The 15,791-nt window shown below is 40.9% G+C and overlaps 1 protein-coding gene across 5 annotated transcripts in view; it reads left to right on the forward strand.

Moving 5' to 3' along the window:
- Positions 1 to 15,791, forward strand: part of CSMD3 (CUB and Sushi multiple domains 3) — a 578,955-nt gene that overhangs the window by 162,968 nt on the left and 400,196 nt on the right. For all 5 annotated transcript variants that reach the window (XR_013988260.1, XM_081012460.1, XM_081012461.1 and 2 more), the window contains exon 4: positions 12,969 to 13,163. Coding sequence is in view for 4 of the 5 variants with exons in the window: in XM_081012460.1 (XP_080868586.1) it covers positions 12,969 to 13,163 (195 nt within the window). In the remaining variant the exon portion in view is untranslated. The remainder of the gene's footprint in view (positions 1 to 12,968; positions 13,164 to 15,791) is intronic.

Raw genomic sequence — 15,791 nt, forward strand, 5'->3', positions numbered from 1 at the left:
AAAGTGTCAGCGGTGAAATCCTGCTGGTGTATTTTGATGGGCTGAACCTACTTTAAAAGAATACTCCTTCCTCTCTGACACAAAAACACACAGAGACACAAATCCAATATCCCAGGGCACTCACCTCAGTTAATCAAACTGACAATTTCAAGGGAAGGGGATATATGCCTGTGTACCAGGCACTCTTCCCTATGGGGTGTGTGTGTGTGTGTGTGTGTGAATAGATCCATGGTAAAAGGAATGGAGAAATTTTTCAGTTTTGGTTTCTCTCATCTTCTCATTTTCTTAATCATAAATTAAGTTTGTCCCAGTGGAAAAAAAGAAGTCAGCATGAAAATTTGCACATATTTCTATCCACATTTCCTCTAACATCCACTTTTTTGTATGCCTGGGGGCAGGAAAACTGCACCAGAAAATTCAGAGAAGTGCACATTTCTGAGGATAGTTGTATTTTCTCCTGCCTGTTGTTTTCAGAAATGTGGATTAGGTAGCTTTTCATAAAAATGCGAAGGAGACTGAATTCTCCTACCTGTTCTTCTTTTATAATCACCATCCCCTGCCCCTTTGGGCCTTTAAACAAATGTACTTATAAATCTTTCTCAACTGCCTTTCATTGAAATGAATTTTAGGGCAGTATACAATGGGCACAATTAAAACTATTTGTACTGGACACAAATACCACAGAACAATAAAGCAACAGCATTTATAATAAGTTAGCAAACCAAGAGGTAGCACCATAATGGAGAGTAATTGTAACCATTTACAATGCCTGGGCAATTTTTGCTTTTGCTTTTCATGTTTCAACATGGCACAGAAAAGATTCTAATGTCACCAATCAACCATGCCTTTTTGGGGGGAGCAGAATATTCCAGAATTAAGACACCATCCTAGATAAGCATAAGGACTGGGTCATTATGCACATGCCTCCATTTTCATCTGAGAAATTTTAAAACCACAAAAGAGGGAAAGCCTAGGATTCCTGGCAAAATATGAAATGTAGTTTCTTAACTGAACAGTAGAGAGCCCCCGTGAAGCAACTACGACCATTTAAATGCAGTAATGGTGCTGAATATAGAAGCAGTAATTAATGACAAGAGGGAGAGGGAACAAAACACTGTCTTGCACAGTTTTAGTAAGTGCTATAGATTTTCTCTCTGCTTCAGACCACTTTCTTCGCACTTTCACATTCCGAGGCCCGTACCCAGAACACATTGTTTTCGTTTGTTATCGTAAGTTTTTATTGAAAGCTTTTGGACTGAAAGTGCTGTAGGAACTAAACATTACAGTTAAATTTCAGGAGAGATAGGAAGCTGCCTTATTTCACACCTCACTCAATGGGTCCACCTCTCTCAATATTGTCTACACTGGCTGGCAGTGGCTCTGCATGGTTTCAAACAAAAGTCTCTCCTAGACTGCATGGAGATTTTGGAGATTGAACCTGGGTCCCTCAGATAATAATAAAGGTAAAGGTACCCTTGCCCGTACGGGTCAGTCTTGTCAGACTCTAGGGTTGTGCGCTCATCTCACTCTATAGGCCGAGAGCCAGCGCTGTCCGCAGACACTTCCAGGTCACGTGGCCAGCATGACAAGCTGCATCTGGCGAGCCAGCACAGCACACGGAACGCCATTTACCTTCCTGCTGGTAAGCGGTCCCTATTTATCTACTTGCACCCGGGGGTGCTTTCGAACTGCTAGGTTGGCAGGCACTGAGATCGAACGACGGGAGCGCACCCCGCCGCGGGGATTCGAACCGCCGACCATGCGATCGGCAAGTCCTAGGCGCTGAGGTTTTACCCACAGCGCCACCCGCGTCCCTCAGATAATAATATATAATAATAATAATTTATTATTTATACCCCGCCCATCTGGCTGAGTTTCCCCAGCCACTCTGGGCGGCTCCCAATCAAGTATTAAAAACAATACAGCGTTAAATATTAAAAACTTTCCTGAACAGGGCTGCCTTCAGATGTCTTTTAAAAATAGGATAGATACTTATTTCCTTCACATCTGAAGGGAGGGTGTTCCACAGGGTGGGCGCCACTACCGAGAAGGCCCTCTGTCTGGTTCCCTGTAACCTTACTTCTCGCAATGAGGGAACCACCAGAAGGCCCTCTTTGCTGGATCTCAGTGTCCGGGCTGAACGATGGGGATGGAGATGCACCTTCAGGTATGCTCTACCACTGAGCTATGGTCCTGTTCATCTCTCTCTCTCTCTCTCTCTCTCACACACACACACACACACAGAGAGAGAGAGAGAGAGAGAGAGAAAGAGAAAGAGAAAGAGAAAGAGAAAGAGAAAGAGAAAGAGAGAGAGAATAATAGAATTGTAGAGTTAGAAGAGACCCTAAGGACTCAAGTCCCAACCCTCTGCAATGCAGGAATATGTAGATGTCCCATATGGGGATTGACCCTGCACCCTTGGTCTTATAAGCCCCACACTGTAACCAGCTGAGCTATCCTTCAACATAAGTAGCAAACAATACCACTTAACAGACACAACTGAGATACTAGATATTTTATAGTATGTCTTTTGTGGATGATTCAGAGATAAAGATAAGAATTTAAGAATGACACTGCTAGATCAGACCAAAGGTTCATCTGTTTATTTTATTTATTTATTATTTTATTAGATTTATATACTGCCCTTCATCATAAGATCTCAGGGTGGTTCACAGAAAAATGAACGCAGCAGCCTTCGATGCCCACCAAGGCATTCCAGGAAGCCGCATTCAACCATCATGACCAGCAGTCATTGATAGTTCCCATTTTCCATGAATTAATCTAACCTGCTATCTGAACTAGTGGCGCATGCGATATCTTGTGACAGTAAAATCCATACCTTAATTAAACACTGTGAAGAAGTATGCCCATTTGGCTGCCCTTGATCACCTGCCAATCTCATTAGATCCGTACTCTTCAGCCTCATAGAATCAGAGAGTTGGAATGGACCCTGAAAATAATCTAATCTAACCCCCTGTATTGCAGGAATATGCAGCTGTCCCATAGGAGTACCAAACCTGCAATCTTGGCATTACCAGCACCACACTCTAACCAACTGAGCTCACTGGCCAGCTGGGGTTGATGGGAGTTGTAGTCCAACAACATCTGGGGATGTAAGTTTGAAGACCACTACAGTAGATGACCAGGAGCTCTAGTATTATGAAAAGTGGAGGAATATCCCAACTATTAGTATATTTATAAACTTCCATAAATATCCCACCCCACCCTACATAGATGCCTTTCCTTATAGGGTAAAATGTTTCATCACCTCTGAACTTTCTTCTTGCCCTTTTCTGAAGCTTTTGGAGCTCTACAACTCTGCAAAAACTCAGAGTCTAATTAAGGAAACTTTAAAAGAGATGCGGCGTGATTTTCAATTCCACTTTACAACCAAGAACAGACAGGATAAAGTTAGAGCATCAACATCAATTCCTATAAAGGGACCAAAGTTCATTACCCACTGTTGAGTATGGTATCTACCGCCATCCTTCTTCAAGAAACGTATCTTATTGGTAAGAAGACAGGTCTGCCCCAAGATCCTAAAGTGTTGTTGCTGTTGTTTAGTCATTTAGTTATGTCTGACTCTTTGTGACCCCATAGACCAGAGCACGCCAGGCACTCCTGTCTTCCACTGCCTCCCGCAGTTTGGTCAAACTCATGCTGATAGCTTCAAAAACACTGTCCAACCATCTCATCCTCTGTCGTCCCCTTCTCCTTGTGCCCTCCACCTTTCCCAACATCAGGGTCTTTTCCAGGGAGTCTTCTCTTCTCATGAGGTGGCCAAAGTATTGGAGCCTCAGCTTCAGGATCTGTCCTTCCAGTGAGCACTCAGGGCTGATTTCCTTAAGAATGGATAGGTTTGATCTTCTTGCAGTCCATGGGACTCTCAGGAGTCTCCTCCAGCACCATAATTCAAAAGCATCAATTCTTTGGTGATCAGCCTTTTTTATGGTCCAGCTCTCACTTCCATACATCACTACTGAGAAAACCATAGCTTTAACTGTACGGAGCTTTGTTGGCAAGGTGATGCCTCTGCTTTTTAAGATCCTAAAGTAGCTCAATTTAAATTACATTTTTTTAGCCATCCTAGAAGAGGAGACACTATCCTAAACAACATCATCCAGAATGTCTTGCTTTGAGGAAGGATGTCACTCCTGACAGCAAGGCAGAATGGGAGTGAAGATGTGCCACTGCCACATTAGCAGTAGTAAAACATTTCAACATTAAGGAAGGTGATTGCTGGCTGCGCCTCACCTCAAATGGTACCATTTCCTGCACCAACTCTGGAATAGTTCCACACTGTTTTGCTCATGCTCAAGCAGTCCCATGACAAAAGGGATATCTGTTCATAATGAAAGCCAGAATTGTGAACCCCCAGCACCCAGTTAATTGGTATTCCTTGTATCATTGATTCTAGCCAGAGAAAATCTTTCCTCTGTTCATAGTTTCCATCTAAAAGTATAATTGTGAGAGGTAGTTAATTTGAATGGCTTTAATTAATATTTACAAATAGGGGAATTTTTGCTAATTAAATGTTCTAAGAACGTTTGCCCATCTCCGTTAAGGGGAACTCTCTGGAGCATATTTTTACACTAGATTTTAGCTCAAAACTCCCATTGACATTAACAAGAGTCTCCATGCAGAACGAGAACGGAATAAGAAATGCAGAAGCATGCCAGAAATTTTATATCAGCAATTTGCCCTCGGAGTTTTATTACTGAATGCTGGGAGATAGTGCAGCTTGTACATTCTTGACTTCCATATGAAATGTTTAGGGGAGATATTTTGTTTCAGCCCAAAATAAACAATGAATATGCTAATTCCCCCTATCTATTCAGGTTGTATATATGACATGTGGAAATGGAGAATTTTAATACTACAATGGGGAAAATATTTTTGTTTTTGTTTTCACAAAGGGAAGGATAGCAACCTTTCCCCAATATGTTCACTTTCCCCATGCAGATTAGTCGAGCAGATGTGTGCCCATTTGATTGCTTTGATCCACAGAATTATCTTTTTTACAATTGCCACATAATGTTTGTTCTGCACCACCATTTTGGAGCATGACATTGGAAGCAGGAAGCTTGCTGTAGATGTGGAGGCTCCCCACACAATTAACTAACATGTTGAAGACCAGAGTTCAGTTCGCCACTCAACCACGAAACTCACTGGGTGTCCTTCAGTCACCATCTCCCAGCCTGACCCACCTCACAGGGTGGTTGTGAGGGCAAAATGGAAAGGAGAAAGAACCATGTCTGCCACCTTGAGCTCCTTGAAGGAAAAGTGGGGTATAAATGCATGCATAAATAAGAAATGAAGTTGCACAGAGAGCTATCATGCATAGAGCAGACTCCCGCTTCAGAAGCTGGTTTCTTTATTAGTTATTTAACAAAATTTATGTACTGTTTGATTAGGGGTGGGGTTGCTGGTTTGTTTGTTTTTCTTCTTTTTTATTATGCATTTTGTGTTTTAAAGCTGTGAACAGCCCTGAGCTCTATGGATGAAGGGTAAAATGCAAATTTAATGAAGAAGAAAACCTCTAGGCTGATTACAAAAAAATCACATTTCTAATATAATGATTATGATAATAATTATCATAACAAGTTATGCCCCAGTATAGTAACAATGGGGTCAGGAGGAGACCCATGACTTTGGAGGTAGAACTCAATGCCCAACCCCAGAGCCCCTTTCACCACAGTTTTCCATGTGCAGAGTTGGTCATTATGGTCCAAACTATAGGTTTCTCATGCCACATCATTAACCTCAAAAGATGGACATTGTTGGCTCTAATGAGACCACTCCAATACATTTGTTACATGTGCCTGGTAAGAAAGTACAATATGTTTGATACATAAGTCAGTAAGTGCTCTGGTTTCAGGTTAAGTAATTTTGAATCTGTTGAGTTCATGTAGTTCTTTTTCCTGTAGTAGCTGCTAGGTTTAATTTGTTTCAGATAAGTTATGTACCAAATTATTTTATAAGTTGAAACATTTTAGAGAGCTTTTTTGGCAGATGCTAGAAGTATGGATTAATTAGTCAATGGTTCAAATTTTATCTAATGTACCAAGGGACTCTAGATTTTTATCAACTGTTTTGTTGCAAAAAAGAAGTTATAGAATGCATTTACTCATTAGACTTAGAATTTTTTCATTATAGCAAAACTATATTTCCATGTCTGTTGAAGGAAGGTTATTTATGGATCCACTAAGGAGTGGCATTGGGTTCACTTCATAAATTGCCTCTTAGGGAATGTTTTCATTTGACCAAAGGTTTTGTAAAATTACAGCTGTAAATCAGAGGCTCTTACTAAAGTTGAAAGGGAGAATCATGGGTGTTTTGTATTCAGTGGTCCGTGTTTTCCTGAGCTTGACTCTGGACTAAGGATTATGAGCCCCTGTATTCTGCTTCAATACATGATATCCAATCACAGAGCATTTCAGGATTTGGACCACTGCCATTGGCCCTTAAACTCTGAGTTATGATTCGCAGTTTGGGAGTTTAGACAGCCAATCATGTTGAGAGTGGGAGTGGTCCATGCCTTCATAAATGTATATAAGCAGTCGCTTTGTGCTTGTTGTCCAGTTCTGTTAGTTCAATAAAGGTTCTTGCTGTTATCACTGCATCTTGCTTCATGGGAACCCACCTACACTTCAGTGAGAGTCTATGCTCTTCAAAACACTTGAGGCTCAACTGGACTCTGTAGGTTGCATCTATTTCTACCCTTCCATCCACAGAAGAGTATTTGATCAAATGAAGGCCTCTGCCAATAAAAGGAGTGGAAGGGACTTGCAGCATTTCCCCCTTCATACTGCAACTTCTTATGCCATATTTGATTTTGTTCTGGAGAGTCCTCCTACCCTTTAGAGCACTTTTATTGGGGGGGGGGGATTTGGAGGACCACAATATGAAATTCACATGCCCTGGAGAAATATGTTGGCACATGTGTCTTGAACAGCAGCTTTCCTTTCTTGTCAGGGAAAATTACTTCTGAAGCATAAGGGAATGTCATAAGCAGAAAGTGTGCTAGTGAGTGGTATGGGGATCAGCTGCTTATTTTATTTTATTTATTTTAAAAAGAACCTTCATCAACATAAGTGAAAGACTTGAAAGACATGTTCAAAATAGCTCTTTGGAATCCAACTCCAAATTGCATTTAACATTAAAAAAAAAAAGTTTTATCACTGCTCTGTCTGTTGTGCTGGGGACTTTCAGGAGGAAAGGCAGGATATAAATCAAATAAAAAAAGAGATGGAAATAAAACTCTTATGAGAAATACAGATAGGCAGCTGACTTTCCTAAACATTTCCTGGAATGTTCACTATCAACACTTATTAAAACTTAATTTATGGGCTGGAAGGGATAAAAATTATGCTTTCAGAACTAGTCATACTTTAACTGTGTATAGTGTCTAATGAAGTAAGGGGATGGATTGATGAGGTTTGGGGAGATAAATTACTACATCTGCTAGATGCAATTAGAATTTACAGTACGTTCAAAGTCTCTGTACAAACACATTTAATTAATGGATTGAGTCTAATTATTTGTGCTTGGGGCTCAGTATTGTATCTCAGGTGAAAAGTAATTGGTGAAAAAAAGACTACAAGCTAGTCTCCTTTTCTCCTTTCTAATTAGTTGTGGGAATTAATATTTTTAAGAACAAATAGAGAGTTTCACAATTCAGAGAAAGCTTTTGTGTTTGTGGCACATGCTTTTGAGTATGTCTGCACTAAATAGTTGCCGCTGCTCATTGCACGTCATGGAATTAGGCTTGCCATGTCTATGTTGTGACGCCAGCTGTTCTTCAGTGGTGTGGTACCACCCACAATGACAAGATTTGGCATTATATTACTTTCGGCTTTTCAAAAGTTATGCAATATTATTGTTGTTGTTTAGTCATGTCCGACTCTTCATGGACCACTCCTGTCTTCCACTGCCTCCCGCAGTTTGGTCAAACTCATGCTGGTAGCTTCGAGAACACTGTCCAACCATCTCGTCCTCTGTGGTCCCCTTCTCCTTGTGCCCTCGATCTTTCCCAACATCAGGGTCTTTTCTAGGGAGTCTTCTCTTCTCATGAGGTGGCCAAAGTATTGGAGCCTCAGCTTCACAATCAGTCCTTCCAGTGAGCACTCAGGGCTGATTTCCTTAAGAATGGATAGGTTTGATCTTCTTGCAGTCCATGGGACTCTCAAGAGTCTCCTCCAGCACCATAATTCAAAAGCATCAATTCTTCGGTGATCAGCCTTCTTTATGGTCCAGCTCTCACTTCCATACATCACTACCGGGAAAACTATAGCTTTTACTATACGGACCTTGGTTGGCAAGGTGATGTCTCTGCTTTTTAAGATGCTGTCTAGATTTGTCATTGCTTTTCTTCCAAGAAGCAGGAGTCTTTTAATTTCATGACCGCTGTCACCATCTGCAGTGATCATGGAGCCCAAGAAAGTAAAATTTCTCACTGCCTCCATTTCTTCTCCTTCTATTTGCCAGGAGGTGATGAGACCAGTGGTTATGATCTTAGTTTTTTTCGATAGTGAGCTTCAGGCCATATTTTGCGCTCTCCACTCTCATTAAGAGGTTCTTTACTACATCACACCAACGTCTCTTGCTTCTGCAGGTCCTGCTTGGACAGAAATCAAGCAAATCTGACCCTGTTCTTGGAATTCTTTTCCTTTGCTCTTCCAGAGTTGATTTACTTGGTACATTAATCAACTTAAACTTGGAGCCACTGCATTTGAGTATTACCATAATGGGGGAATGAAATTGAAGTTGCCCTGTCTTTCCAACAATTTTCTCGTTTTGATGTCTCGCTTTCCCATCTCCAGTTCATAATATGGCAATTAGCAGCGCATTGCAGACTTTTGTGCTCCTCTCTTTCCCCCATTTGTGTTTTTCCTCTCCCCCCCACACCATTAGTGAAAAATAGTGATGAGTGAAAATTATTCCACACATACTCTAGGCAGGGTACTGCAGTAGGCCCACTTGCAGATATGTGTTTACCACCCCAGTCAGGAGTTAGGGTTGGCATCGGAATTGGCCGAAATGACTGGCAGAATCCGAGACCAGGGAGAAGAGTCGGTGGAAGAAGACTGGAAGAAATTTAAAGACTATCTACAGAAATATTGTAAAATTAATGAATGTTAGAATGATGTTAGAATGAAGTTAAGTGGTTTAAGCAGCAATGCTATAAAGGCGTATGTAAAAATGGACAGTTAACAGGTGAAAATCCAAAGTTATAGTATATTAAGTTAAAGGACTAAGAGAAAATAAAGAGGGAAAGAAATTGCTGAATTAACTAACTGAATTGGAATACAAAAAAGGGAGGTATGAGGAGGTCAGGGAAGTAAGGAAATGAATGTAAGGCATGGAAGACTGATGTATTTTTAAGTGTTTTTTATTCTTTTTTTCTGTATTTTGTATTTTGTATTTTTCTTGTATTTTTACTTTTGTCTTTTGTTTTTGCTTTTTTTGCTTTTTTTCCTTTTTTTCCTTTTCTTTACTTATGTAATTCTTCTTTTTGAAATCTTAATAAATATCATTAAAAAAAAAAATAGGAGTTAGGGTTGGCATCTTGCTGATTGCCCTGTTTAGCCAATGCTTTTGATACATTACCACAGTATACTTCCTGACATGCTGCGTATTGGGGATGAAATCCCTGTGACTGCTGGGGCATGGTGCTCTCTCTGTCTCAGTTGCAATTCCAGCAGCCCTCAAAAGAACTCATTTCGCAACAGCCTTTGTGGTATACCTCCTAATGTACTGCTTATCATGGGGAGAAGGAAGAATGTCTCCTTTTGAAGATCTCTGCACACCTGCACATCTGAACCTGCCACTGTCTGGCTTGGAAGGGAAGCAAAAGGATGCAGCTTATCTTAGGGGTAAGAGTAGCAGGGATGAGGGCAGGTATTTTTCTAAGCTCCTAGTTCTCAGGAATGATCCAAGGTCTTCCAGGTTTAAAAACGAAAATTGGTGTCAAAACAGGGAGAACTTGGGGGAAGTTACCAATCTCTCATTTTACTTTATTTGAATATGAGGCCAGTAAACCTCTGAAATGACAAAATAATGCCAAACCCATAGATTTTTCTCTAAGGAATCCACATAACATATTCCTGCAATTAAAACAATTTTCACATTCCATGCACTTGGAAGTCTGCATTGGTGAGCCTCACTAGCAAGCAAAATATATAAATTATCTGCTACTTAAGGATAAAATAATTTTTTTGAAAACCAGTGAATGACCCACTTTTAGCTGATATGCCAGCTAATGAAACATTGTATGCCCAATAGACCAGAAGGAAATGGCTTCAACCATAGAAGTTGTTTCCCCTTATTTATATATCTGTAGTACTTACAGGAAAGGAAGTTTTCCCTGCTTTTATAGGTTAAATAAAATTGTTACTGGCATTTCTTACCGAAAGGTGGAGTCCAGAGTATAAGGGGGGAAATGAATACTGAGCTACCTACTAGCAGGAGTGAATGATTATGCAATCTGATATTCTCTGAATTAACGAGTAAATTCTTTTAAATATATTGGCAATTATGTTGACAGAGCCGTAATAAAACAGGGAGGAACCGGAGAATGAATGAAAATTAAATATTGTGAGCCAAGAATTCAGATAATGGAATCTAGTCTATTACATTGACTTCTGTGGAGCTAGGCCAAATGATTCCACCAACTTCATCACTTTTTTTTTCCATTAGAGCCAGCAATCCATTGGCAATAAGCAATCAGTTGTGGCAGAACCTCTAACGTGCTCACGTATTATTTCGGAGAGCACAGCCAGAAGAGAAAGAAAGGAGAATGCTGTCAGCTGATGGTGGCTGAGATCAATGCAGCTACTTTAGATGTGCTTTGAGGGTTTTCACTTGCCCTGAGTGAGTCACCCCCCTTTTGTTTTTACTTTAAGTAGGAGAACTTTGCTCCATGGCCTGCTTGTGTTTTAGAAATGCACCTCCAAAGTCCCCTTCCACCAGGCAGAACTAGTTATAAATGACAGGACTCACCTAATGAATAATGTTGGTGCAAGCCCTTGGGCAGTAGGGCTCCCCACTCTCCTTCCTCTATGCCCCATGGTGCCCCCCAAAGATGACTTGGTGGGTGGGAGAACCCCAAGAACAGTCGGGAGGAGCAGAGGGAAAACCATTCCATCTAGCAAGCTGCAGGAGCGTTTGTCATAGCACAACACTGAATTTCACCTTTATACTCCTAGTTAATATCATTACTATAGGGACGCGGGTGGCGCTGTGGGTCAAACCACAGAGCCTAGGACTTGCTGATCAGAAGGTCAGCGGTTCGAATCCCCACGGTGGGGTGAGCTCCTGTTGCTCGGTCCCTGCTCCTGCCAACCTAGCAGTTCAAAAGCATGTCAAAGTGCAAGTAGATAAATAGGTACTGCTCCGGCGGGAAGGTAAATGGTGATTTGCCAGAAGCGGCTCAGTCATGCTGGCCACATGACCTGGAAGCTGTCTGCGGACAAATGCCGGCTCCCTCGGCCCATAGAGCAAGATGAGCGCCGCAACCCTAGAGTCGGTCACGACTGGACCTAATGGTCAGGGGTACCTTTACCTTTTTACTAATATCATTACTAAACCGATTTAAATTCTCTCCGTCCAAGATGTAATCCCCATTGAACCGGGGTGCATTCCCAGCCCAGTGGGTACAGGATTGCACCTTTACAGCACAATTCTATATGTGTCTATTCAGAATAAAGACCCATGGAACTCAGTAACGCAGCAGGTGGGCAAAGGAGTGTGACCTTTGTTATTTACAATTGTGTTTTGAAAGTTACAAGGGTGGTTTTTTTAGACTGCACTTTATCATGATTGCTTCCAAGGTGGTTTTCAACAATGGAAGAATGAAAACAAAATTTTAAATACAATATACTAAAGCAGACCATAAATAAAAGCAGCAGGTGGAAAAATCAGGTGCATGGCTGAGTGAATAGCAAGGTTATAGCCTGGCATCTAAATGATAACAGCTTTGATTCCAGGCAGGCCTCCTTGGGGAGATAATTCCATAACTCTATCCGTTGGTGACATCAGCCTTGCTGAAGCATTTGGAGAAGGACATTTTCAGATGACCTTAGCCTTTGGGCAGGTTGATATGGAAGTAGGTTTTCCTTCAGTGTAATACCTCAGATTATAATTTATACACTTTGTGAGTTCCCAGCCAAGTACAAAAAAAAACAAAAGGATTAAAAGGTGTTAAAATCTTGCTGTTTAAATGTATAGCCATCACTGGACAAAAAGTAGTCACTGATGTTATGTGGTTAATCGTTAAACTTATGTGGTTGCTTTTTCTTCTTGGTGTAATTGGCTTGTTGGTCACTGCAGACTAAAAAACAAAGGATTGGTGTCTCAGTTTTCATTACTTGCTAATTACTTATATCTCTGACCCATATTTTTCTGGCTGCAGGGGGAAAAAAAGGAAAATAGTTCAAAAGGTTAATTATTCTCAGTACACTTCTTTTATCTATCTTCAGTACTCAAGGTCCTGATTTATCTCCTGTGGGGCTTCTGTAGAGCTGCAATATTACTCCCTAAAATGCATCATAATTTCTTTAGCTAGTAGAAATTGACTCTACTTGATTGTTGCCCTGAACTCTTTTATGAAAGCTATAAAGGAATTGTTTAGATTACTTGTTTTGGTTTATTGAGTTGGCTTCACCCTTTTTTCTTTTCTTTTTTTACCACTGTCTATACTGTGACATTATGCATCATATCAGAGACCTTTTCCCCTAAGAATGGATTGTCACGTAGTGCAGGCAGCGACCATTTTAGGCACATCCAACATTTCTGCGACCGCGCATACACACATTGCGCCAAACCTGGAAGTGACCCGAAAACATCACAAAAAGTGACAGAATGGGGCAGGGGTAAAACAGGGTGTTTGCAGGCTTTTTCAATGGTGTTTCAAATATATGCTATTTCACTTATGTTCTCTTGTGGTAATGGCGATTCTTCTTTTACAGAATTACAGAGCAGTTCTTGTGGAAATCCTGGAGTCCCACCTAAAGGTGTCTTGTATGGTACAAGGTTTGATGTTGGTGACAAAATCCGCTACAGCTGTGTGACAGGATACATCTTGGATGGACACCCCCAGCTCACCTGTATAGCTAACTCAGTCAACACAGCATCCTGGGATTTTCCAGTTCCTATCTGCAGAGGTAAGATTAAAGAGCAATTTCTGTTCAAAGGGAAGCATTTCAAAGTACCACTGACTTCAGTGGAAGGAGACATGATTAACTCCACTGAAACCACCAATAACAAGAAAGTGATTGACCTTGGTTGGATTGTATCCCTTGTTTTTTTCATACAATGTACTTACTTTCGGTTACCATCTCACGAGCAGCTGCTTCTAGAACACAACTGGGGAAAATTCACAGCGAATGAAAAATTGTGTTTGTTAGTATTTCTGTACACTCCTCTGAACTATAATGCCAGCATTTATTTATTCTAACTAAAAAAAGGGAAACATTCGCTGCCATGTTTGATTTGACAAAATCAATTAATCATCATATTAAAATAGGTCCCTCACAGGCCAATGCATTTAAAGAATATTACTTAAGAGATGCATAAAACATAACAATGTGTCAGTTTTCGCCAACAGTTAGGCCAATAAAAATCATTTGTGGTGGTTAAAACCCATCAAAATAAATAGCTATTATAAAACAAAGCCATAAAGTCTCTCACACTCTGAATAAAAACGCACATAAAAATATATAAAAGCTTCATTTGCAACCAAGCTCACTTTCACTATCTGTTCCTGGGTTTTTACCAGCTATGTATGCAAAAGATAACAATAAAAAGTGACTGCTGAAGTGATTTGCATATGTGTTTCAATCGTATGACCCCCTACCTCTTTTAAGCTAATATATTTGAAATTAGGGCTGCACACCTGACTTCCAATAAGACTTAAATAAGCTCAAGCCCAGCCACGTGGGTTTTAGATCTGAATCCAATACTGATCAGATTCCAGCTTTTAATGACTGTTTAATGAGGGAAGCTCTATACTGATAGGCCTAAGTTAGTAAGCGGGTTAACCATGTATGTGCTACAGCAGGGGTGGGTAATCTCTGTCCTGGGAGCTGATCCACCCCTACTCCCAAGTGTATATTATAAAAACTCTGCTCAGTTCAGCATCCTGATGGGGATGCAAATTCCCACTCACCAGTTCCCAGTCATTTGATTGATCGATCAAGGAGAAGAAGCAAGAATCCTCTTCCTCAGCTGATTTACACAGACTGGCATGCAGACACTGGAGGGCTCACCAAGGGTGAATGCAGCCTTCATACTGAAAAAGTTAGCGACTCCTGTGTTAGGAAGAATCGTGCTTCATTTGCTGGATGGGAACAAGAAATTCAGTTTCAGGATGCAAATAGCTGCAACACTGGGAGGTGGTATGGTAAAGATCTAGCAGAAACAGCGGAGAGATATTGATAAGTAAGAGCCTGGAAACAAAGCAAAATTGTGTGAAAGTCATTTGAGAAATACTCATTATTAGTAAAAGATATTTATGGATAAAAAGGTAAAGGACCCGTGACAGTTAAGTTACGTTGCGAATGACTCTGGGGTTGTGGCGCTCATCTCGCTTTACTGGCCGAGAGAGCTGATGTTTGTCCGCAGACAGTTTTTCCAGGTCATGTGGCCAGCATGACTAAGCCGCTGCTGGTGAAACCAGAGGAGCGCACGGAAATGCTGTTTACCTTCCCGCTGGAGCAGTACCTATTGATCTACTTGTACTTTGACGTGCTTTTTAACTGCTAGGTTGGTAGGAGCTAGGATCGAGCAACGGGAGCTCACTCCGTTGTGGGATTTGAACCGCCGACCTTCCGATAGGGAAGCCCTAGGCTCAGTGGTTTAGACCACAGTGCCACCCGCGTCCCACAATTCTCAAACCTGGGAGCCAGTGTAGATCCTTTAGGACTGGTGTTATATAGTCCCAGTGACCGCTCCCAGTCACAAAATAGAACTAATACTATTTGTTCTAGACATACAGTGCTCTGACTAAAACTGTTTCTACTGGAACAGCTGCAAAAGGCTTATCTGTGGCTGAGCTCGTTTATTTTACATACTTGTGAAAATGTGGTTGCCCTTGGAAATTTGAGAAAACTTACTCACAAAACCAGTTTATCCTTTTATGACACAACATCTATCTGCATATAGACCCACCTATCAAAAATGAGATGCTCACATGACAGAAACAAGGAATGCACCCTTGCAATAGGCTCACTAGGCAAGCTACATCTGCATATACCCTTAAACAGAATCAATTTTATCAGGCCTCTTGCCACTTAATAGCACACTGCTTTATTTATACAATGTGTGGCTTTGCTGGAGGTTATTGAGGGTGATTACTCTGTAATGAGCTCCTTATTACTTTCCTCCAGTTTCTGGTGAAGATCCTCCTTGATTAAATTATCATCCATAGGGAGTTTCATTTGTCAATGTCCTAAAACTCCCTATGAATGAACTTTTAATTAAGTAAGGAGCATCTTTGCTTTTTCATAATCTACGAACCTGTGTGTCTACTTGAGCCAAGTGTTGGTAGTTCTGAGTTCAAGGAAAAGTTGATTAAATAATTGCAGGTGATTGGCAATCTCTCCTTCTGGTAAACAGTGTCCACCCCTTGCTTATGGTTTGTGAAGGAGGATGAAGAAGATATCATTCTCAGCTCCACACATTACATAAATTTACTATGTTGTCGGAGTGAACTCAATGCTCCAACCACTTTGCATGACTTATTCTGTAAAATAAACTGTAACATAGTATGTATAATTGTCCAGTAGCACCTT

Source organism: Podarcis pityusensis, assembly GCF_964106645.2.
Source record: "Podarcis pityusensis genome assembly, chromosome: 7".
Taxonomy (NCBI): Eukaryota; Metazoa; Chordata; class Lepidosauria; order Squamata; family Lacertidae; genus Podarcis; species Podarcis pityusensis.